General features: G+C 34.4%; 2 protein-coding genes and 1 long non-coding RNA gene across 3 annotated transcripts in view; 1 reads left to right on the top strand and 2 right to left on the bottom strand.

The window, feature by feature from the left end:
- The window catches only part of LOC123875451 (neuronal acetylcholine receptor subunit alpha-7-like), a 164,269-nt gene that overhangs the window by 11,605 nt on the left and 126,756 nt on the right, over positions 1 to 25,908 (bottom strand). Inside the window, exons 3-8 of the mRNA XM_045921285.1 lie at positions 23,523 to 23,567; positions 17,951 to 18,060; positions 4,554 to 4,734; positions 3,063 to 3,138; positions 2,091 to 2,285; positions 841 to 927 (exon numbers count right to left, since the gene is read on the bottom strand). Coding sequence (XP_045777241.1) covers positions 841 to 927; positions 2,091 to 2,285; positions 3,063 to 3,138; positions 4,554 to 4,734; positions 17,951 to 18,060; positions 23,523 to 23,567 — 694 coding nt within the window. The remainder of the gene's footprint in view (positions 1 to 840; positions 928 to 2,090; positions 2,286 to 3,062; positions 3,139 to 4,553; positions 4,735 to 17,950; positions 18,061 to 23,522; positions 23,568 to 25,908) is intronic.
- LOC123875501 lies at positions 5,344 to 22,213 on the top strand. The gene is made up of 4 exons (XR_006798149.1): positions 5,344 to 5,353; positions 7,735 to 7,738; positions 15,598 to 15,604; positions 22,097 to 22,213. It is a non-coding gene; the product is annotated as an uncharacterized LOC123875501 (long non-coding RNA).
- LOC123875483 lies at positions 12,787 to 13,865 on the bottom strand. Its single transcript, XM_045921335.1, has one exon. The coding sequence runs from the start codon at positions 13,761 to 13,763 to the stop codon at positions 13,167 to 13,169; it is 597 nt and encodes a 198-aa protein (XP_045777291.1). The 5' UTR covers positions 13,764 to 13,865; the 3' UTR covers positions 12,787 to 13,166.

The raw sequence follows: 25,908 nt of genomic DNA, 5'->3' as shown, positions 1-25,908 counted from the left end.
TTGTGGTTTTGCTACGAATACTCTTAGGATTTACTAACAAAATTAAAGTTGAAAGTTTTGGCTTTATTTCAGAATTCTTGTCACAGTTGAGAATTGACTGGTCAGCGGAGCATCGGCATTAAAATATACAAGTGTAAATTAAAAATTTATAACACCCCCGACGATCCAAAGTATCTGAGTTTTCCAAAACATCATTTTCAAATAAATAATTATGTATTTAGGCAACGTCCATCTTGACAGATTGACATTTGTCTATTGACATAATATTATGAACCTAACGGTTATCTAACCTACTTTTCTGCAAGAAAACTAGAAAAGAGCTGATAACTCTTAAACGGCTGAACCAATTTTTTTAGATTATAGCTAAGAACACTCTCGATCACGCGACCTTTCAAACAAAAAAAACTAAATTAAAATCGGTTCATTCGTTTAGGCGCTACGATGCCACAGACAGATACACAGATACACAGATACACAGATACACAGATACACAGATACACAGACACACAGATACACAGATACACACGTCAAACTTATAACACCCCTCTTTTTGGGTCGGGGGTTAAAAATATTCAAAACACAATACTTTGTTGTTACTCTCGAAGTAACTTATGAATTGATTAATTAAGATTTTATCTTAAAAATTTACAGTACATAATTTACTCCTTGTAATGTTTTAAAATATTGTTAGTATTTATTTTAAAAGAGGATACAAAATAATAAAGATAGCTTTCAGTTGAAAATAAAAATGAAACAATAAGAGATAGTTCTGAATATGAAAATAAGTAAAAAAGCGGGAATTTGGGTTTGGATATCGGGGTCTTGGTCTGGACTGTGTACCTAACAGGGGGATAGCATCGGAGACCTGCGGCAGGGTCTCCGCAACCAGGTTGAGGAAGACCGTCAGCGAAAGTAGAATAGTCACTCCTGAAACCAAAATCATTTTTAACCCTAACGAAGTAGCTAGAAATCAAAATGCCCTTAGCCCACTTATCGGAACATTTACTTTTGTTAAGCCCAAATCATCATTTATTAATAAATAAATAATTAAACTTCTTAACGGTCTCCGTCACTCGATCCATACAAACGTAGTTTGGTTCTCATTTCAATAGTAAGCAATCCAACCCAATTTAATTTTCTAGACACATTCTAGAAACTAATGTCAGTGATTTGCCAGATTTTTGTAAAAATACCTAGCTTTAGAGTTAACACGGGTTTAAATTTGTATGTAAATTCTTGAGACCGTGTAAGTTTGAAACTGAATATTTTAACAGAAATCTGGAAAACCGCAGATATTAGTACCTAGATCGTAGTTTTATTGAGTTTCATTGGTTGGAGCCAAACTACGTTAGTTTAGAATGCACTATGAGAAACCCCTCATAAAGATTGTAGAATGGCAAGCCAAAATCTTTTTTATTCACAGGTTCATTCAATTTTAATAATTGAGAATAATAACTTCTTACTCCATCAATTATTTAGGATTTAATCTATACAGTTAAAATTCAAAATCTTAGCACACAATATCATTAATGTTAAAGGTATTTGCGTAGCTCTGAGCGAGGGACTAGAATATAGCAGAAAGATAAATCATTTTATTGTTTACATTTTGTTCTAAGTCGTATACTTACATAATAACTGTTTGCAGAAATTTATCAAAGGCTAATTACAATACCACCGTTGTGAGATATGAGTTTTTGGAAAACTCATTAGGATTTGTATTCTTTTATACATTGATAATAAAATTTTCGTTTTTTAACTACTAGTTTTCTATTTTGAAGATAATGCGGTTAAAAAAGTTGTAATATTTTTATTCTATTAATAACAAAATCAGCTGTATTTTCATTACAAGCATTGTGATGGTGACCAACGTCTATATTTACTAATATTTTTGTGAATCTATGTTACTCAGAGCTGTAAGATTTTTACGAAATGAATTCTTAGGTAATACTTAAAATTTTCATATTTTATTGTAAAGAATATCTAGAGTCTGCACATAACTTTCAGCGTGATTGCTATTTTTATCAATGTGGATGTTTTGTAGTATGATATGGTTTAAAATATTAAAAGATTAAAGAAAATCTTATACTCACCAAGAGTTAGTTTTTCTCCAGAGTCGGGTGGCAGTGTGAAGCCGAGGAGGGCCATTGAAGATATAAGAACACAAGGAACTATTAGATTGAAAAAATAATATAGCGTTCTTCTTCTGATCATAATTGTAAACGTCACATCCACATACGGCTCTGGACAGCAGGCGTACGTTATTGTATTCTTTTTCCCTGGCATACCTGAGAACATTCGTATGAAAATTGGATTTATTACATTTCCACGCACATATTATTTTTAGGAGTACGTGATTTATATCATAATCTTGAGAAAATATCTTGATATTGTTTATACGAAATAGCAGTCATAAACACATGTTGGCGTATTGTAGATTCTACGATACATACATATCTTAATTAAAAATGGCTGGTATATTAACAACCCATATTTTGCCAATTTTCTCTAATCCGGTCGCACTATCGAGAGGCATTAGTTCATTAGTTATGCATGATATGTACACACAAATGAATCGAAACTTAAGTCGAAATATACAACGTGCTATTTTAATGGTGGTTTTCCCACAGCAATATGATTTAGTCTAGTAATCGATTTATAGAAAGATATTATTAGGATAAAAATTTGGCAAACTTGAAATTGTGAAAAACAAAACTCGAGAATGATCTCGAACCAATAGTAATACCTCGTGATAGCATTGCAGCCAGCTGTACATGCAGACTAGTTTATGCCGCATCACTACGCGCGAGAGTTTATTTTGCACTGAACATTTTCATTTTGTCGGCACCGTGTGCGATTCGAGTGGTACCTATGTTATGTCTAATGAATTACCATTGTTTCTCACGCTTTCGAGTTTTGATGAACGTTTTTTTTTTAAATTGAACTCTACGATTTGATAGTACTATAATAAATCATGCTTAGGTACGCGGGAAAACAACCATTTTTAACGACCACAAAGCAACCTTTCACCCTGTATTTTATTCTAAAATTCCCATAAAACTTACCTATTAAATACCACTCTCCATTCGTAATAAAATCGGATAGATCGCCACCTGCTTCATCTTTGAGTACGAGATCCAACTGTTACAGTAAAATATGATTAGTTGCGAAATCATTTAACAATTTATCACTACTTTCTAGCTACTATGCATTATTGGTAAAAGGGCTGAAAACTACACTTGCACAGTTTTAAAAATTATAAAAAGTGTGAGTTTTACAGAAACTAAATAAATAAACAGGGAAATGTGAAAAACCATATATTTACCTATTTATAAGGTCATCAAAAAGAAGATCTAAAACACAGAGCATGCTCACTCTTAATATTTAGATATTTAATTAAACCAACTACCATACGGAATTCAAAAGAAAAGATCAATAATAAAACGAAAATGTTTTATGGTTCTCTTTTAAATTTAGATTCAAAATAATAATTTAATGTAAAATATAGTTGCCTACATGCAATTTCGTAGACAAGAGAAAAACAAGTAAATAATAATAATCAATCATAAATATCGTTGAGAATAGCTAAAAAATTTTGTTGCAAATTCAGGGGTTATACGAAAGTAAATATTTCTTTACTTCTACTGAGTTGTGAAAAAATTGGAAATGTAGATAAGTGTGAATCCGTATGATAGACAATAAATTGAAGAATAACTAAACTTTTTATTATAAATAGAAGGGTGATATGTTTAAAGTAGGTATGTAATTTTTTTGCACCATGCAAAATAGTACATACAAAACTTTAGGGATAGACGTAATCCTTTTGGTTTCTCACATGGTTCCCTTAATGGTCAACTCTGCCCTTCCTAATTTTCCCCATCTCTAATCAATATTTACTGGATCATTTCAACTTAGTCTAACTTTCGTAGTCAACGTGGTTTGACAAGGTTTGGTAAGGTTCTATTTCATAAATTTAAAATAGAATTCAATTTAGTTCAAATTAATAAAAAATTAAATTGAATTCTATCTGCATAAATCTTATCTTGAAATAAGAATTTTATTATATTCAAAACGAAAAACAGACTTGAGTCTACAATGAAAATGAGGATAAGTTGAAATGAGCCAATAAGTTTTAAATGCGAAAAGCCTCTTTGAATTTAATTTTTAACCCTAATCTTAATTATAATTTTCTGTATAAAATAATTGTTCTAAATTTCCTTTTTTCTCAATTTTAATCTACTTTTTAAAAGGTTCAGATGAAATAACTGAACCAATTGAAATAACAATCGTTGGAAAATTTACGTTAAAACTTACTCAAACTTTTCCAATAATATTATTGAAAGCCAAAGGTAGGTTTTTCTTTACCGTTAAAGTTTCTTATATTTTTTCAAACACCATTCATTTATATTATTAATCAAACAATCTATCCTTTATACTATGCTCTTTACTACTATTATATGATTTTAGGATTATATTTTAACAGTATATCTTAAGAATACTTTTTAAACCTTTTGGTAGTATATTTTTTATAATAACCATCCTATCTTTCTCTGTACCTGATTGCCGTCGTAAGTCCAGCTACCGAACTTCATGTCGCAATGTTGGTCATCGAAGGGAAACCAGGTGATGTCTATCTTGCATGTGCTCTTGAAAATGCCCGGGGGTACGTACAGGCAACTGCCGTTGTTTCTGACCACCACGTTGGTTTGGTACGTCCCATCAAAACCCTCGTCAGCACTAGAAAATCGTTAACCTTTAACCTAACGTTTCATCAGTACAACGATAAAACAACCTTGCACAGAACTTATCAGGTTCCTTCAAATAACCTTGTACATTTGTGAGGTTCCTTACAAAATAACTGTGACTGTGTGGTGGTCAAACTCAACACACAATGTAGTGGATTTTATGTTTCTGTAGTCGAAGTTAAAAACAATATTCAAACTAATGTCTCAATCCCAAAAGTTATAGACGGCAACACTGACCCCAGACTAATAAAAGCCAAGCCCGAGCGGACGAAACTAATGAATCTCCACTCAAATAAATCCGCTGATCCGAATCAAGACCCAAATTGTTAACCTAAAAAAGCTTTTTAATCAATAGAAGAACGCTTTTAATTTACGTGAAACGTTCCGCTGGTGAGCCATTAAAATTTATTACGCTTCAGCATTTTATAACTTCGGCAAATATATTACAGTATTTCATACAACACTGTGCAGATGATAAATTATGAAATTTCAACGTTGAAACTTGAAATTTTAACATCAAAGCATTACAAACAAATTGCAGCAGAGCAAGAATAAAATTGAATCAAAACTAAAATGTTAATTAGACAAAGCTTATTGTTGAAGAGGGTAAAGTAAATTTTAAATTTATTTATCAACGAGTTAAAATTACTTTTTATTCGAAGCTTAATAAAAGCAATACTGATACTTTAAAATTAGCTTTTACTTTTTATATTAGTGCTTAGGTTTTATCAGGGACGGTTTTAACGTCGAACTGTCAATAGTAAAGGAACGGTGTTGAAAGAGAAGTTCTTTTATCGTTGACAGCGACTTCATCCCTTCGCTTGTTCAGATCGAAATGTACATTAAAGACCTTCTTTCGTCGGAGAAACGAAAGAAGTTTATTGCATGGTCATCATCATCAAAAAATTCATCATCATCATCTGATAAGCGAAACGATGGTCGTGGTGCTTCAAATCGACGACTCGCTGGCCATGTAGGTACATTTATTTGATCATTTTCAAGTGTGGCAACCCGAGTAGGAACTGAGGTCATCTCACGCAAACGATTGCTACTTTCCCAAAGTACCAATCGTCATATTCGTGTCTCACCCCCTACTGAATTGTCACTGTATCTGAAAACAGTTTCTTTAATGTTAGCTTTTTTACTAAATAAAACTAAGGGCTGATTTTATTTTTCAATCGCCAAATAACGTTTGACTGAAAATCAAGCATCGTCCAAACCTGCGCGATCTGCGCAATTATAAAACGGGAACGTCAGCTGCGCAACGGGTGCCTCCCACGATATTTAATGGCACCATGAACACCTGCACTACTACAACAGTCACATAGTAGATGAGATCTCAATCGAGGTATGAGGCGGGGAAACGCCCCGCACACACGCTCGTCACTCGCACTCGACTAGCGCGGGGGTTGTGCAGGTGTGCGAGGCGTTCCCACACCGATTGCCATCTCAACGTGTCGCATAAGATGTACTTATGCACCTTTATGTATGCAAGTTTCATGTCATAGACGCTCCCGCATCGCATCGCGTATCCCGCATTCATGATGCATGGGTCTGGCCGTAGCTTTTTTTTGGCATATTGGAAATCTATCAAATCGATTCCTCAGTGAGGTCATTAAAAAATTAGCCCTTAGTTCGTAAAATAAAATTCTAAAGCAAGCAAAGATAGATACATTTATACAAACTTTTTTGTGCTTACTATCTTATTAATTAGAGTTATAACACTTACCTCTTTATGTATTTATTATCATATGTTACTTAGTATGAAATTGTAACAATTTATAGTGCTTTTAATTTGCTTTGTAACTTTGATAATAGTAACATAGAATTGAGTAGCATTTTAAAAACCCAAGGTTCATTTTAACTTATCGAACCCATTTTATTTCTAATACCCGTGGGTACTAACGCTATCTTTACTATCTTATTTTAAAGCGGCTGCTTACTAAAACATCATCCCTTAATTAAGACTCGCTGCAGTGTTATTTTAAGGGCCCTGTCACACTAAATTCATTTAGTATCATCGATCAGCGATTGCAACTGAAGCATTGCAAATCAGTACCTACAGAGTTGATGCCACAATCGCTAATATACGTAGTTTTGAAACTACAGATAACTAAATAAATGAGTCTTAATTATTTGAAAATAAAAAAAGGAACTACTGAGTTAGAAAGGAGATACTGAGTTAGTTTTTTTTTCAGTAGAATCTGCATTTCAAATTGGAGTTAGAGAAGATAAGTTTGACTTTTTTTTAGTTTTTGTAAATTCGTTTTTCGGCCGAAATTAATAATAATTATCGATAATTCTATGTACTCTGTCGATACATTAAAAAAAGTTGTTATTTGTGAGAAATTGTATAGTCTTTTTTGACAATTAAAAACGTCGCTAAATAACTTATCGATAGATTACGGATAGATTGATGAATTTCGGTCGTTAGTGTGCTCATGGCCTGAGAGCTGAAATCTTCGCAATTTTCAACGAGCTATAAACCGGTACACAAAACTAAATAGATTTCGGAGTACACTTAAACTGTTATTTGTCTGGAACGTCGTCTGGGGAGCGTCTGAGTTCAGTTGAGATGTAGATTACATTGCGTCCGCAACCAGACAGTACTGGGACAGTTACTAGACTGGTCTGTACGAGTTTGTTTGAACGGCTCACTGTGGGCCATAATGCTAACATGGAATTGTTGCGTATTTTTAATATGATTAAATTCTTTTTTGTAACACTCTTGGCAGAGCAGTTGAGGTCATCACGAAGTGACAACTTTGGGAGCAGATGGTATGTCCTACTTCTTCCTGCTGGCCGATAGCCTGGACTTAATTTTGTAGGTCCATCACACGGATGACCTTCCTCGCCATCAAGGCCTCCGCCTTGCCCTGCACGACAAGACGCTCAATGGAGTCACTCTCACGCCGGGAGACATGTCTGAAGAACTTTACTCTGTACTAACGCCGAAAGACGTTTGTTTAATGCCGTGTTTTTGGGAGTATAGAGTAGTTGGTATGAAATTCGGTCCATGAAACTAATATTAAATAAATTTATTTACATAGAGCGGTTACGCACTCATCCGACCCGAGTCCGTGAAAATATGGATATAAAAAACTCGGACCGAACTCGGATATTGCTTACACATCCGATCTCTGATCGAAACCCTGGCTATTCAGTGGACAATTTTAACATATCTACGTCGTATTATGTCCGATTTGAATCAGAGCCATATCCGAGATATTCTCACAGATGACGGACAGAACTCGGATGACGAAAGTCGGAACTAGTGCATAAGCTACCATATAAATAGTTTTATAACTACAACGTATTTTTACGGAATTGGATCGGATGCAGTGCGTAATTGCCCTTAGCAGTAACACTGGTTCATGAAGCGCTGATAACCTAGTGGGTCAGGGCTTTTTAAGCAACTCAATGCCGCTTGATTTAAGAGGGGTCTCTCCGTCACTCGCTCCATACAAACGTAGTTCGTCTCTCATTGGAATACTAACCAATACTACTCAATGAAATTTTGTAGAAACGTTCCAGGAACTAATATCTATGCCTGTGTTTTCCAGATTTCCGTTAAAATATTCGGTTTCAAAGTTACGCGGTCTTAAAAATTCACATAAGTACAAATCTTTGAGCCCCTGTAATTTTAAAAACTACATATTTTTAGAAAAATTTAAAACACTACAGGCATAGACAGATATTAGTTTCTAGAATATGTCTGCAAAATTTCATGGACTTTGGTTGCTTAATATTCAAATGAAATTGGAACTACGATTGTATGGAGTAAGTGATGGAGAGAGCCCTGTTAACGGTTACGTAAACAAAATATCCGCATCGCGTTACGATTTTCTTTTAGTCTGATCAATCTAGAGATTGATGAAAAGAGTGGTTGTGATGAGTGGTACCTGGTACCTACCTAATTATTTTTTAGCGATTACATTATCTGCATCATTATTTTATTTCTTTACAATAAACCGTTTAACTTAAAAAAATTGACTCATTTTTTCAATCTTATTTTAACAACAAAGAGTTACTTAACTGGAAAAAAAGTTAGATGAGCTCCAGCGAGCTGTATAGAAAGTTAACTGAAAAGCAAGCCGGGGTGTTCTAAACAATCGATCACTCCGTAACTTGAGTCGAACTTAGTCACAGTTCCACTTGAAATTAAAAGATACTCGGGAGAAAAGTAATTACTTTCTTTGCATTCAGCGAACGCGGGAACGAATTCCTCTGTTTTGTTTCTTATGAAAATAAAAGAAGAGAGATACAACTTGATACTGTTGTTTTGTTTGCAATTTGATTGGACTCTGACTCCAAGGGTATTAGCGCACTATAGTCATCCAAGTTCAAGAAAATAGATCATCATCATTTTCATCGTCAATCGATAGATGTCCAGTGCTGGACACTATCGATTGACGATGCTACTTTTTATCTCTGAAAAGCAAAGAGTTTTGACGGGATTTAAAAAAAATCTAAATCCACCTGGGCAAAGTCACCGACATTATCTAGCATGTTAGATATCGGTGAAACGTATTGAATGCTGTTACAGTTTGGTCTTACATAAGTATTAAATCTGTGAACACTAAATGAAATTGAAGTGAATGTCCACGGTCTACTTGGCCGCGCTCCAAAGTGGCGGTACAGAGGCATTTGATAAGGGAGGCTTTTAAATCACTTACAGGTTTCAGTAATAAAGGCAGTGTTTACTGTCGCTGTGGTGTTTTGCCGTCGTCGAGCTTAAATAGCCGCCTATTACACCGAAGTGTAACAGGATGCTTACCCGTTGTAACCACGATCTATGTAAGTAGGTGGGAAAGACAAACGTACTCGGTACTTATATCACATCATAATGTAATCTACTGCTACTACTACTATAGTCTGAGAGATCGTTTCTTTTCAGCAGCTGAAACAGCAGATTTTTAATAGCTTCCAGCTTTTTAGATTTAATTTTTTGATTTTTTAGGCTTCCACAGAATTCGTTGACGGCTCGGGCGTCCGAGCAGAAGCATTAATTTCCAAAAATCATTGACATTCTAGAATTCTAGATGATTCATTTAAATTTAAAATGTTACATACAACCTTAAAGCTAGCTTTATCTTAATAATGTACAAAACATACTAGGCTGATTCTTCGTTTGAAAAATGAGCCAGCAGTTTTTTCACCAGATAAGCCAATCAACCGCGGTGTGATATCTCGTAGGAATGAATAAAATGATTTCAAAACAATGTGTAACCTGATGCGATGTTAATCGTTGTTAGTACAAAGAAAATAGTTTAATATAACCTTAAAATGTAATAAAATAATAAACTGTAAAATAATAATATGTAGTAGAACAAGTAAATAATTCTTATAATATGTGATTTGTTAATTAAAAGTGTAGCAGTCATTGCGATTGCTATAATGTACAAATTTTATTTCCTAGTAGCTACTAAACAAATTAACATCAGCTACGAACCCTTCTATAGCAACAAAAACAACAAATTCACAAAGAAAAACCTTGAGCAGTAAATTTTCTATTCAGACAACATGTTTTTCGAGTCACCGTTCGAAAATAAAGTACACGCGACAGTAAATTCAAAGTATCTATGACCGGAGGCGAGACTCGGAGAAAAATATTTATCTTCCAAAAGGTGTATGACCTCATAAAATATTTTGTGCCAGCATTGTCCGGTGTGATAGCGGGACCACCTTAATACGGATTTGTTGGCGGTCTGCCAGCTTAGCATGGCTACATCGTGATCCCAACTCTGTACTGGATTTCAGACTTTATTTTGTACCACATAAAGGTTATTGGTTTAAAAAGATTTTTACGTTGCTTACTGTACAAGTCATGAATTCTACATCCACCACTAGAGATTTCTGTTGTCACGAATTTGCACCGATTTTGGGCTCTTTCACATTGATAATGCATTTTAGTTCTTTTATAAGCTTCTGGTTGGCCGTTGGTTTTAGTTCCCAATTTGTACGTCCTTAAATAAAAGCTTAATCTGACAAAATCGAACGAAATGTACCAACTCGTACTTAATTTGAAAATAGACATGGTATTTTTCTACATCCCTAACTTGAATTAAGTATTTATAATATTAATACTTAACAGGGCTCTCTCCATCACTCGTTTCATACAATCGTAGTTCCAATTTCATTTGAATACTAAGCAATCAAAGTCCATGAAATTTTGCAGACATATTCTAGAAACTAATGTAAATGTCTGTGGTGTTTTAGATTTTTCTAAAAATATGTAGTTTTAAAATTACAAGGGCTCAAAGATTTGTATGAAATTTTTTAAGACCGCGTAACTTTGAAACCGATTATTTTAACAGAAATCTGGAAAACCACAGACATAGATATTAGTTTCTAGAATATGTCTGCAAAATTTCATGGACTTTGGTTGCTTAATATTCAAATGAAATTGGAACTACGATTGTATGAAACGAGTGACGGAAAGAGCCCTCTTAATTACCACTTCTCTCCATGGCTTTGTATGTACACATTATTCTTACTATACTATAGTAGGTATAGTTGTTATACGTATTTCCAGCATTTATTCGTCAGCATGTCAAAGGAATAAGGTAAGGGTCCTTAAACCTGCTTCAGCTCTTCACGACTCTCGGCTTACATGTTTTTTTTTATCTAGATATAATTAAAATTAATTTGACGACTTTAATACCAGTCTTTATATAGAAATTGTAAAATCTTGTTAATACTACAAATTTATCAGTTTCTTGTAAATATTTTATATTGTGATATAGTGGAGCCAACGCTCACCAGACCTTCGTTATATTATAAGAGTTGAAAGTTTCTCTGTAAATTGCCCCCGTCGATGATTGCCCCCAACACAGGGGGAAACGGGGTGTCTGGCAGAAGGTTGTCATGACACTAACTGTCTGGCAATGCATGACGTGATTTCTAATACTATTTCGAAAATTAGACTTTATACTTTGATGCAAGATTTTTATTTTTAACACCTTTATTACCTGTTATCTCCCAAAGCCACCATGATCCAAACTTCATAGCCGTGGAACACGCGGATCGTTCCTCCCTGTGTTGAGCACAATCATTACGTAGATAAGCTTTCAGCTTTTATAAATTAACGAAAGTCTGGCACGAGCTGGCTCTCTCTCTCTGTAGAGTTCATAGTTTAAAATTAATTGTGACATAAAGATCCAACTCCTCGATAAATCGATGTTGGTCGCATACATAATTCGATAATTGGCAGAAAGGTAGTGCAAGATCATGTAGGTTAGGTTAAGAAACATTATTAAAACAATAGCCTGTAAGATTTCATTATAAATACAATTAGTTATTAAGAGATTACATCTTCAGCAAAATAAACACGTCTGCACCAACGTCTCCGTTATTAAACCAACGAACAACTTTACTGTCATAATATTTTAATATCAGTGAGTGAATAAGTACCTCCTTGACCTTTTGCAAAGATAAGCCATAATACATATAATAATTATAGTCTTCACATAAATAAAACTTAATATGCATGTGCCGTGCCCTTCATTTAATAAATATATATTTTTTTGTTATTCATATTATTTTTTATTAGAAGCAGTTATAAGCTGTTTAAATAAATTAATATAATAATTGCAATTTTTGGCTGACTCTTCGTCTGCATGGGTCTTTGTTGTTACTTCAATCCGCACCCGATGCACTACTGTCGCATCTACTAGCAAAAACTTTACGCTTAGTTGGAGAGGAAAGGGGAATATTAGTCGTAATTAACCTGGCTAATATTCTTTTTTATGGATTGCGTATCTCAAAAGGAAAAAAGGAACCCTTATAAGATCACATTTTTGTCTGTCTGTCTGTCATGTCTGTCAAGAAACCTATAGGGTACTTCCCGTTCACCTAAAATCATGAAATTTGTGCAGATAGGTTATAGGTCTTATAACATAAGTAAAGAAAAAAATCCGATGATCATTCATCACGATCAAAATAGATCCCTGCGTGTCCGACTCCCACTTGAGCAGGTTTTTTTTATAAATTTTAGCATTCAAGCACGGATTTTTAATGTACAAAAGTATTCATCCATAATGTAAATATTATCCTCAATATAAATATATTTTATTACCGAGTTTAACATCATTTGTAGTCGTTCACAAATCATAGGTTTAGCAATCATAATATTTTAACTTGGCATAATTCCAAATCTTGAGCTCTTTCAGAAGATAATGTTATTGGTTAAAGATCTAAGCTGTGAGTTAAATGTTAAAGAAATATTTTTTATGTTAAATAATTATATTTATTCATCTAATCTCTCGCATATCAAAGTCTTTTGCTCTAACTTTAAAAACTTTATTAAATTCCATTTAAAGATAATACAATAAATCCTTTGTTAATAATTAATTCACACACAAAAAATAATATTTCACCAGTATTTAAAATTAAGTATTTTTGAGAAATACGACACTAAATATATCAATAAACTTTTTCTCTGTAATTAAATAAAGTATCATTCCCAAATCTTACATCTAAGTCATAATTATCCTCTGCCTGCTGCACGTTTATAACTCCAGTATTAATAGCCTCACACACCATCGTGGCTTCTTTTCCGAACGGGACTTTATAAGGAATTCTAATCTTTAAATCTTTATCTTTTAGTTTCCATGCCGCATCCTCTAACTTCACCACACCTGGCAAAACTTTCAAGTCTTCAAAAACCAAGGCATTTGTATCATTTTTCATAACCGTAGTTTGTATAAGTCGATGGAAAATTTGCACTGTGATATTCAGATTTTCTGTTTCTTCTAGTGTATATTCGAGAGTATAGGTATCAATATCGTATTTTTCTTTTACAATAACATTTTCATTTTTGTTGCACAATTCTTGCAATTTGATTTCTGACTCAATGAATTTTTTCTTGATGTCTTCTATGATTGATTCTGATTCGATATGATGCCTATGGAATCTTCTTGGGTGTTTTCTTGTCCAAGGACAAACTCTTTTGTTGTTCTCCCACCGGCAGTGGGCGCTCACAAAAGTTAATATTGCTAAGAAACAAAGTAGCCGATACATTTTCTCAAGATACAATATTATTATGCTCAATTTATAACGCGACTATCTACAGGCAATGCTTTTGAGATAACTGTCGAATGAACTCATTATTCTTCAATAACTGTATAGTTTAATAAAATATTATTCATTCATGTATATACTTAGTGTATTTATATCCGTCACTTAGCGATAGCTTCTACCATGCATTGTAAACAATATCATTATCAAAATTATGAGAAAATCGTGACTAATTTTTTTAACGCGTTAATATAGTATTCTTTTATTTTTATTTTTTATTTTTATTCTGAAGCGCACTCACCCTTTTTGGACAGAGACAGACAGACGGACGGACGGACAGACGGACAGTCGGACAGACAACAAACTGATCCTATAAGGGTTCCTTTTTTCCTTTTGAGGAACGGAACCCTAAAAAAGACTAAATAAAACGAAAAATAATAAAAGAACCGGAATTAACAGTTATTACAGATGATAGTTTCAGACATGTTATAATAATATTACATTCTAATAAAAAATATATTTTAATCGGTATAAAAATGTTTATTCCATACGACTTCTTACAAAATAATTTTGTTCAGTTACACGAACTTGTATCAGCTAATTCAACCAGTCTTAGATCCACGAGAAATGCGATACTTGTTCAGGATAGAGTTACTAATACGTGAGTCTAATAAGAATCCTTAGGAAAACTTTTGGGTACCTAATGCTTAGGTTCTGATATCATTATTCTAGGAAAATTCGTAATTATTTTAAGTACAATAGTTTTGATTACCAACTGGTGATATATTCATCCATATTAATATTATAAATATGTAAAGTTTGTAAGTTAGTTTGTAGGAAGTAATTAATCTCGGGAACTACTGACCTGATTTTGAAAATTGTTTCCCCAATAGAAAGCTACATTATTCTTGAGTAACAAAGGCTGTATTTTATTTTCAAAAAAAATAGAGATCCCTGCAAAAATTGTAATAAGCTACCCGTTTGAAGCCAGACAACCAAATGCTACTTAATATTATCCCATAACTATCTTTGCCCTGTATCACACTAATATTATAAAGGTGAAAGTTTGTATGTGTATGTGTGTATGTTTGTTACTCCTTCACGCAAAAACTACTGGACGGATTTGGCTGAAATTTGAAATGGAGATAGATAATATCCTGGATTAGCACATAGGCTACTTTTTATCCCGGAAAATCAAAGAGTTCCCACGGGATTTCAAAAAACCTAAATCCACGCGGGCGAAGTCGCGGGCATCGGCTAGTATTCTATAAGTTTAATAAATATAAATAAATAAAGTAAGTAAAATATAAGTCCTGCGGAAAACCAAATTCTTTGGCAACAACTAGTCCAAAAAAAGTCTTTTACTTTCATAACATACATCTGATTACATTTGTTACATACTTTGTTGCTCGTAGCTCCTATATTTTTATTCTGATCACGTATTTGTAATTCCACCCTGGATATATCGACCGGGCCAACCTTTGCAAGGTTTGAAGATGTGTATATAATCAAATTGAAACTTTGGATGATTTAAGTGAGAAAGTTTACGAGATTGGGTTATTGGCAGAATTTTCACCAAAAACGATAAAAAATTTAGATATGTCGATATTGTTTTGTCAGAAATTTCATGATTTTGAGAAGTACCACAAAAGGAAAAATGGAACCCTTATAAGATCACTTTGTTGTCTGTCTGTTTGTCGTGCCTGCCAAGAAAACCTATAGGGCACTTCCCGTAGACCTATAAAAAAAAAAAAAAACAAAAAAAACGTCAAAATGTTATCGACATAAAAATATGTTAAACGGTAAAAACTACTCTAAATGTTAGTTTTAATTAAAGTAACAAAGTTGTTTCTTCCTAACTTTTCTTTATTGTTCGCACGTAATTCTCCCAACACCGGACAAGAGGCCGACATGAGTTGACCCTTGTAGAAACGGTTAAGTACGGATAAAACTAAAACTGAAGTGGACTTACTTTAGCTGATAAAAGTTAGCTTTTTATTGAAAACTAGTAGGCCCGTGCCGACCTTTCTAATTCTTCGTGAGGGATGTAAAAAAAACTACATAGTTACTTTACTACCCTACCCTCCCTACCCTACCCGATACCCTAGCTACCCGCTACCTAGCTAGCTGATACCCGCGACTTCGTTAGCGTGGATGTAGGTTTTTTAAAATTCCCGTGGGAACTCTTTGATTTTCCGGGATAAAAAGAGCCTATGTGCTAATCCAGGGTATAATCTATCTCCATTTTAAATTTCAGCCCAATCCGTCCAGTAGTTTTTGCGTGAAGGAGTAACAAACATACACACACACACACACATACAAACTTTCTCCTTTATAATATTAGTTTGATATATAAAAGGAAAAGGTGACTAACTGATCTAACGACGCACAAGCTCAAAGTACTAGACGGATAAGGCTGAGCTTGCCATTAAAGCTATTATTACGTAGACAACCCCTAAGAAAGGATTTTTGAAAACACAGCCCCTAAAGGAGGAAATAGGGGTTTGAAATTTGTGTAGTCACGGGTATATTCTCATTCTGAGACCCGTGCTCAGTAGTGAGCTGGTGATGGCTTGATTATAATAATGCTGATATTGAGGATCGCTTGTCAAAAAATATAAAGTTTTAAAATCAAAATATTAACTCCATAGAGCCTCATGTAGTAATGGGATACGTGTTCACTAAACATGGCTTACTATCGTCTCCACATTATGGAGCTGGCTTGCGGCCAGGTAAATGGCAAGCTATAATAGTACCTATTACCTAGATTCTTTTAGTTAACTTTTAGTTAGTTTTTGTCTGTTTTACTCTTGATTTTTCACTCTTTATCAATAACTTTGTTTCTTGTCGAAAATTCCTCAGTGCTTGAAGGTTGTACGTGTTGTCAGTGATGAGTGATGACATAATATGGATCAGAGACATGGTCGCTAACTATGGTCCTCCAACAAAACTAGAGTCACTCAGCGGGCGATGGAGAGAGATATGCTTGGAGTTTCTCTACGTGATCAAAACAGGAATCAAAATAACCAACAATGATCAGGCCCCATAGTTTGAAAACCCGCTAGACGTTGGGGTCCCATGGCGATAGAATAGTGACCTTGTACCAGACAGCGCAGCGTTGGAACACCACCCACTTAGGTGGACTGACGACATTAAACGAGTAGCAGGGAGTCGTTGGATTCAGGTGGAGCAATACCATGGCATATGGAAGTAACATTTAAGTTTACAGGGTTGACGCTTCCAAAATCGATGATTTTCACCTATCTTACACGAAACCTGTACACCCAAGCTATTGATTTCAGTTCCGTTTCTTTGTTAAACAATAAAACTTTATTCCCTTCCTTTTAGTTACTTTACAGTTCCAACTGTCGTAACATTTAAGTTTTCACCTATCTTTCACGAAAGACCAATTCAGCAAGTAATCGTATATTTCAAAAGAACTCAGACGTTGAAAATTCAACTGAAATATAGGGAATATTTGAACGAAACTTCCAAAGTTTTCACAGCCATAACAGTATCTCCCGCATTTAATGATATTTTGTTACTTGGCGAATGTTCAAACGCATTAGGGAAAGTGGGTGCACGTCTCATACATATTCGGAAATTTAATGACAAAAGTTGTAGTTTAGAGGAACAACTCCCGGTGTTAATTGAAATAAATTGTCATTATTTTACGAGTGTTATGAGGTATTAGTTGTAATAATAATGTTTCGAGCTACTAATTTAACGCTGTTAAAATACAAAAGGAAAGGAAGGAACAATTCATTCTTTTTTTTTAGTAAACTTATTGGGAATAGGAATAAATGTAACTAATAAGAATTCCTAGATCTTTAGTATTATGCATTTTTTTTTGTGATTTGATATAAGCGTTTAAAATAATTTTAAATGTTAACAAATTAGTTCATGAAGTAAATTGTTTTATTTATATTAAGTAATTTAGTACCCACTTACAAAAAATAATTTATTTTTATTAAGAAATAAGACTTTTTATATTACTGAAATGCACATTTAACATAACAATGTTATAATGCCATTAAAATCATTCCAGAACTTAACAGCTAAAGTCCACAGACCAAAAAAAGATATAGAATGAACATGAATAAAAATTACCAGTTCCGCCATCTTTCTCGATGCTGAAAAAAGTAAGGTTATATTTGTAATTCCATTCCATATCATGCAATAAGCCTCACCTATTGTACATAAGAACGTCTGGTTTCCATAGTTTGTTCGGTGTGATGCGAAGATCCTTGACGCCTCCGTAGTCACTGTCATTCCACCTTAGGTTGTAATCATTCCATTCCTGTTGCACACACAAAAATTCATATGAGAAAAAGAGACAGCACTATTACCTATCATCCATACTTGATATAGTCCTCTGAAAACCTAGCTGTAGAGCTGAGCGAAGCGAGCCGGTCGGAGCGCAAGCAAAAATGTATGAACGAAGCCACAATAGTATCTTTAGGAAACCACGCCATCCTTTTTCAATAGACAACGTTTTAGTGACGTCATTAACTATAAGTGGCGAAATTACTAGCTATCTAAGGAAACTAGTGCTTTAGCAACTAACACACAAGCAAAATACAGATCTCATAATATATTTAAAATATCATGGTAGACAAAAACTGTGGTATTAGGTAACAATGAAAATAGTTTAGTACTCCGACCATCAACTCTACAGCTAGATAAACTAGATAATGATTTTAATTTTTTAATATACTTAAAGGTTAGCGCACAGTTAAAAAAATCTATATAGCACCACGAGAATCTGTAGCAGCATATAATGGAAGTGAAAATAGCGTTTCATAATTCGAATGTTTTACAGCATGAGCTGAAATTGTGTGCGCTTGCCTTAAAATGTGAAAATGTTTATTGAATCTTCACACTAGATAATAAAAATGTCGGAGCATACAAACGGTATTCGAAAGATGCGGAAAACAGAATTCCCACATTGTTGTTCACAGATAAAATACACTGTAGAGAGTATCATTTTGAAATTCGAATACAGTCTGCACGTTCCGAAAATGTGTTTGTTGAAGGAACTGTGATATTATAAAAGCCTGTTGGAATGAATTTTGCACGTTTTTTACATTGTATTGTAAAAATACAATATTTTTCTATTGAGATTTTAAGGAACACAAAAATGCTACAAAATAAGAGCGGAAACCTTTTGAAACGGAACGGTCGAAATTAATGATAATCAATCTATCTTTAATACGTGGATTACACTAGCGGCACGCTATGATGGCCGGTTTGACACATTACAATAGTGATGTGGAATGTCAATTTATTCTCGAACAAAAAACAATTAAGTTTTGTTTTTGTACCTGATTAAATAGGTTTAATAAAACAAAAATGTATATGTTTATTTAATTTATTTGAACGAACTGAATATTTGAACGAAAATGAATATACATACTTTATATGCACTGAGTTATATGTTTTGCATTGAGCATTGACGCGAGTTTGCCGGAGGTAGTAGTTGTGCTAGCCAGCGATCCTATGTGACGATCGTATTAGATTCCATTTTTAAAAATTTATTGATATTTTTTTGCGATTTCAGAGGTTTGTCCACATAGTGAAAATTGTTCATATTCACAAGTACATTCACCCCTTAAATGGTGCAAACTGATTTTTCTACACTTGTATACATTTAAGAAATCAATGTAATAAATAAATTTTGAGTCCTAAACCTAAAACTACATTCGATAAAATTTATGAATCTCTGCACATCACTATCGTCAATAAAGTAATACAATTATTTCCTTCAAAGTCGTTATCAATTAATACGGAACTTCATGAGCGGACAAACGTCAAACCGGCCATCATAGCGTGCCGCTAGTATAGTTACATAGCAAGGTTGTTATTTACCCAAAAAATATCAAACCATTTTTAACAAATAACAACGTTGCCCTTACTAAAATATAACTTATCGATACATTAAAGATAGGATGATTAATTATATTGGTTTCCATTGTTAGCAGGAACGGTTACATTTCTGCCCAAACATTCTGTTACGTTAAAAAGTTCTTACTAAATGTAATTTAACGTTATTTTTTATCGTTACATAGTGGATTTGCGTCGAGCGAAGAAGCTACTTTGTACACGATATCGTTAGATCGTTAGGTGTTATTTTAACGGTATACTTAAATATTGATACGTACCGGTTTTAAAAATGGTATCTAGAATCTTGATACCATTATTAAAACTGGTGGCAAGTTGTATGGGTATCGTTATTTTTAACGTTGACATAACGGTACTTTGGTAACGCAACAAAAAAAACGGTAATTTGGTCCCTAGCCGTCAGGCAGATCCTACTGTATAGGATAGCCTATATTTTCCTTTTGTCTTTATATCAAAGGTAATAAGTTTCAAAATTCCTTCCAACTAATCATCACGCACCATACGAGCTGGAGAGGCAATTCGCATATTCCGCAAACAATAACCGACCGTCCTGACACAAGTGAAGCAAAGCGGTGGAAACTTTGCTCCAGAGCCACTTATATTACAAAAGTTACTAACTTAGCGGCAATATCAGAGCGACGTTTTCACGACTATTTACAAGGCACGATACGATACCGACACAATATTGATACTTGTCATGCAGTGAGTTTTTCTAGAACCTACCATGAATAGTTAGAAATTTTACTGGAACGCTGACCTGAATAGGCAAAATTTATCGCTGAATAGATAAATAATTAATTATTATCTATCTGTGCACCTAAATATAGAGTTTTTGGATAGAGAGATAGAATTAGAGGTTTAAAAAGGCTTGTCAGAATAAAAGCAGTCTCTTTTTTTTACTCGTACTATTGAATGACAACTTCATAGTGAGCAAAAATATTATAATTTGAGACTCCAGTATATTTTGTCAAAATTGTCAAGATCTATGTAGATAATGGACTAAAAGGCCGGAAAAATGTAACAAGCAACCCGCCAAGTGTACAGTGCCTCAAAATTGATTTTCATTCAATATTGTTAGTATTTTTATAAATTTAACGTTATAAAGGTCAAATTAACATAATCTCTTGACTAGTCTGGAAAATATATACATACGTGAACTGGAAAATCTATTCAATATAAGTCTAAGAAAAAGGCAACTGATATACTATTTAACAAAATACTATAATGTCGGTTACGTGGTCGGTGACTTGAAAGGGCTCTCTGAAAATGACGTTGATGCCTGCCTTGATAGCTCGTACGGTGTAAGCGAGGCAGATGTAAGCTTGCCTCGTTTCCTCCTTGTTTTCATCTCAACACAATGGATACAATGGCTTTTATAGGCTCTACGCCACAGACATAATGGCCAGCTACAAAACACTTGAAATTATTTATAAATAAACTTGTATAAAAAACGCATAGAAAAGTAGCTTAAATTAAAATATATTATGTCTATGGTAAGAGCAACATTAAGATCTATGGTTTATTTTGTTGTAAAGGCAAATATTTTTTTTTTTTAATTTTTTACTTAAACTTTTACTCTATTAACTTCACTTTTACGACAAAATAATGTAATAATCAGTGAAAGATGAAAAACGTGATTTTAAATTAAATATTATAACTTATTGTATGCGAGTATTCTATTTCTTATTTGAACTATATATGAAACATCTTATAAAGCTAAAAAGTCTAGAGATATCAAAACAATAATCTAAACAGTTTAAAAAAACGTGGTAAAAAATACCGCCAAAACATTTATTTAAATGTTTAAACGGTTGAAATAACACTGAATGAAGAACAAAATAATATAAATTTTACTATCGTAAAGAAACATAGGTTAAAGAAGATCTAGTAAAAAGAAATTCAACAGGACCAAGTAAACTACTCATGCCTAAAAATTGAAAACCATGCAAAAGAAATGATTAATAAGTATTACCACAGATTATACAGAAGCGCACAAGACGTGGAAAGGTTATTGACCGCTCTCGAAGATTTTTGTTAGTAGGAATCAGGTGGCTACTCTTTCGGGACAAACTAAAGCTGCCATATTGGTAAATGCTATAGGTATAGCGCATAGCTGAGTAGGCTCCTGCGGTAGTGGAGCGGTGCGGGAGGGTGACAGTTTTTTTTCCTCTCTCGTCTGGCTTTACACAGATTAGCCAATGTCAAGTTTGTAGTTATTTACAAGTTAAGGAAACTATATAAGTATGGACTTCGTCTGTGCCGGCGCTCGCCGACACACGCGCAGCGCCCCTTTAGAGCGCTTCCCAGTCAGTTTCACCACCAAAAAACACCAGTAAAACATAAACCGGCCACTTTTAACAAAAAAAAAAAACACTCCAAAAAGGCACAGCACGCGCGCCAGCAAACGCCAACAAAGGCGAAGTCCAGGGTGACAGCTGTTGTCACAATTTGACGAATCACTGAGCTCTCGCGTCACGTCATCACACCCTTCCGCACCCCTCCACTACCGCAGGAACCTACTCAGTTAAGCGTTATGCCTGTAGTAGTATAATGCTTATTTAAAACGCTCATCAACGTACTTTTAACGCTTTCGATAAGAAATACAAAAAAAACTGTTTAATAACTTTAAAAGTACGCCAGAGCTTCTTAATTAATTTTTTTTATTAATGGATAATATGGAAAAGAAATAAACGAAAAAGAAAACTATGACATTCCTTCTGGATCAAAACAAATGGGTAAATAAGAAATCGTATTTCAAACGATTTTTAAAAATATCCTATTTAACATTCACAAAGGTCTACTGATCAAAAACGTTCCAAATGTACTTAGAGGTTAGGTATGAAAAATTTTGACATTTGCACAAACATGGCTGCCAAGATGGCGTCGTCCTTCAAACTGTCTTTTACAACCGATCAGCATGGCCATGCAACTCGCAGAGCGTGATAAACACTACAATTTCATTGTAGCGAAATAAAAAACCATAATGGCGAGCATATGGGGATGTGCAGAATAAATTTACAGTGAATATCACATCGCATCCTTCATAACTTAAATTATATAATGTGCAATAACATACTTCCAATGTTCTTGATAACTTAAAAAATGGCGCAATTTTGTCGTTATTTTCTTTTGAAAAATTTATTTAACTTGTTTTTTACCTATACATTTTTATAATTTAATATTTATTATTACTCTTGTTAAATGCATTGCGGTTTACACGGCAGTTCTGAGTCAAATTAAAAATCCGCAACGTTGTCCGCACATAATATTAGAATGATTACAATTTAACGCAATACCTAAACTCACTCAAATGACGCTAAGCTAATAGCATTTACAAACAATAATTAATTTGAAACTTTCAAACAATGGTTGATGAGTAATGACAACATTGCACTTCAACAAGATATCTTTGCAGTTCTTGCTGCAAATAATTTCTCAACAAACTTACCTGAAATAGAACAAGTGACACTAAAAAAGTTGTACCATCCAATCCAGAAACAAAAGTAATAAAGTAAGTAGTTACCCAAAAGAATCAAGATGCTAATCAACAAATGACAGTCTCATGATGGGATGCATACAGGGACTACCACTAAACTACTTACACGAGCTGGAAGTCAGCGCAATGATCAGGATTTTAGAAAAAATACTAAACAATATCCATACAGATATATATAAATATATCAAACTGCCGCATACGCCACAATGCAATGCAATTTTCAATACAGACAGAAGAGAAATCAAGGACAGAGTCAACATAAAAAAGGAATCGAGAAACAAGGAAATAAAATTAAAAGAAGACGAACGTAAAGTTAGAAATTTTATCAAGTGTTAATTTAGGTTCATTTGTTTAATCACACTTACCAATGACAGCCATATATTGGTTATAAGTAGTTGATTCTTCTCGTCCTATTTGGTTAGACGATGTCAACATAAACAGAGAGAAAGGGCGCAGTCAGTACAATGTTCTAGACAGCAGTGACACTGGGGGCCACGGGACGGAGGGAGCGGGCGAGGCGCGAGCGACCTCATGCTGCAGAGCCGTTCGCGACTCGCCCTACACACAATCTAATGTTAGGCGAAATGACGAGTACAACAATGTAACACCGACTCTCCATGCGACAATAGTGCCGCGATGGCGGCGCCCTCTAGCCGCTCCCGCCTCCTGTAATCGTTGCTCAAATCTGTGCTCGGTGACTTAGCAGTTAGCCGTATAATTCAGAATCAGTGCGGCCCTTTACTGTGCGTTCGTATCGCGATACACCTGCGTAAATTGCGTCGCCGAAAATTCGGTTCAATACGCTCGCAATGTTTTTTAAGTTACCTATGACACATCTACTGAATTTAACACGCGTTCGGCGTAACGCCGCATCTTCTGTCGAGCGATTACTTCGGCAAGAACACATTTAGATCATATTGCATTGAAAGCATCACATCAAAACGCGTTAGTTCGGCGCGCGTAGCTGTCAATACAATCGCCGCCATGTCCCATCGCGGAGTGATTTTCTAACTCAGTGATCATCACTGAACGAAAGCTATGGATCTCATATTTTGACATTTGGTCCTTTTAATCCATTGAAGGTTTGCTCCGAAATATTACTTTTACATCACTCAGTAAAGCAGTAATGTAGAGCTAACCAATGCCAAATGAGTTTGATTGCTTTCTTATTAGTGATGATCACTTAGTTAGCGAATCATATTGCAAGGAGCGCGCTAAAAAGGCGCCGCGTAAAGTTCCGTCCTACTCTGTGGTTCCGCGCGTACTTTTTTTTAATCTTTTATTTACAGGCTTTTATATTTCTGTATGTTAGCAATCGCGTACTTTTTGGCGCGTTTTTTACAAAAGGTTGTCATGTCAACCGAATACTACGACCAAGGATTCAACCACCGAACGTTCGCGACATAATAGACGCAGGTGTGGCGCGACACTTAGCGTGTAGAGATAGGTAGAGATTGATCGTGTTGGCATAGGAAAGTTTACCGTCAAGATGATTGCAAGGGCGGGTTCGGCGAAGGCACCGGGCCCGGCTGCTACCACTTACCAAGTTAAGCCAGACGTTCGTGGTCAGGATTTGATTTTTCTCGTCCTTATTTTGTAAAATGAACGCGCGGTGACGCAAGAAAGGAACGAAAAAATCATCATGAACATTCAGGATTCGTTTGCTATTACTTTATATACAATCTTTTTCGCTGATAATGTTTAGGGTCTTCTTTAAATATCAAAACATCAACAGAACTACCACTTTTATAAGTCACGCTGATTTATTCTGTGCAGAATGTTATTTTTGAATGGCGGGAAAATATCTCAGCCAACCATAGCGCACGTCCGTTCGCTATTGGTTGTTGCCTACGCGCCATGTTTTATACGCCCGAATTCATATGAGCGGGATAGCATGACTCCCTGTTGTTCGTGGGTTTAAAATCTAACGTCAAGCAATGAGATCTGTAATAATATATTCCATAATTGGTGTACATTCATTTTAGTCGGTGTAAGGGTGCACTTTTCTAAGCAAACGAATTTTGCCAATGCAACTTATAAAAATAGTGGTACCGTACTATATTATGCATTATTTCAGTTGTTTTGTCATAATTGTAACCTAATGTTTAATTTTCAATCTTCAAAGACATTAACCACGCATTCTTAAAAAATCTAAAGGACGAGGACTCAGGTTTAAAGTGTTCTTACAATAAAAATAATCTAAAACTAATACGTGTAAGTACTTACCTCTGCCATCATATAAGTAAGTTTGACCTTATCTTAATTTAATTAATCGTCATTCGTCACCCTATTTCAAAAACCTTACTTACCAATCCCTCCGTTATTTCCCTTTTATTTATTTATTTTTGTTTGTATTGCTTTGCTACCATCCCTTTATAAACATTTTGGACATAACTATCATCAATTTATAACTTTTATGTCCGTATCGGTTTCATTTTAATGCTTGTATTTTTCTAAGGATCTACTATTACGTAAATAAAGCGAAATACCTTAAAAATTGCCAACGCTGAAATTTTTATGTTATCAATGTTATTCACCTTTCCAGAGATATTTCACGTTTACGATCTTTTACTCTCGTTTTCTCTTAGTATTTTTAAAAGTATAATATAAGCCATGTCTAGTTTTTCTCTTAATTTTCCAACGAAATGTAAGGGTGAATTTTCAATGCAACGGAACCGAGTGAAACTGTGCGAAGACGTATGTTTAAGTCCACTCATATTATTGAAAGATCTTGGATGATGTGATAATTTT

This window comes from Maniola jurtina, chromosome 2 (genome assembly GCF_905333055.1).
Source record: "Maniola jurtina chromosome 2, ilManJurt1.1, whole genome shotgun sequence".
NCBI classification, from domain to species: domain Eukaryota; kingdom Metazoa; phylum Arthropoda; class Insecta; order Lepidoptera; family Nymphalidae; genus Maniola; species Maniola jurtina.
Note: the sequence above shows the minus strand (reverse complement) of the source record. Positions and strands in the feature narration are given on the sequence as shown.

What these genes read in the sequence shown, in the direction of transcription:
- LOC123875483 (XM_045921335.1), bottom strand. Translation starts at nt 13,763, where the DNA reads ATGTATCGGCTACTTTGTTTCTTAGCAATATTAACTTTTGTGAGCGCC.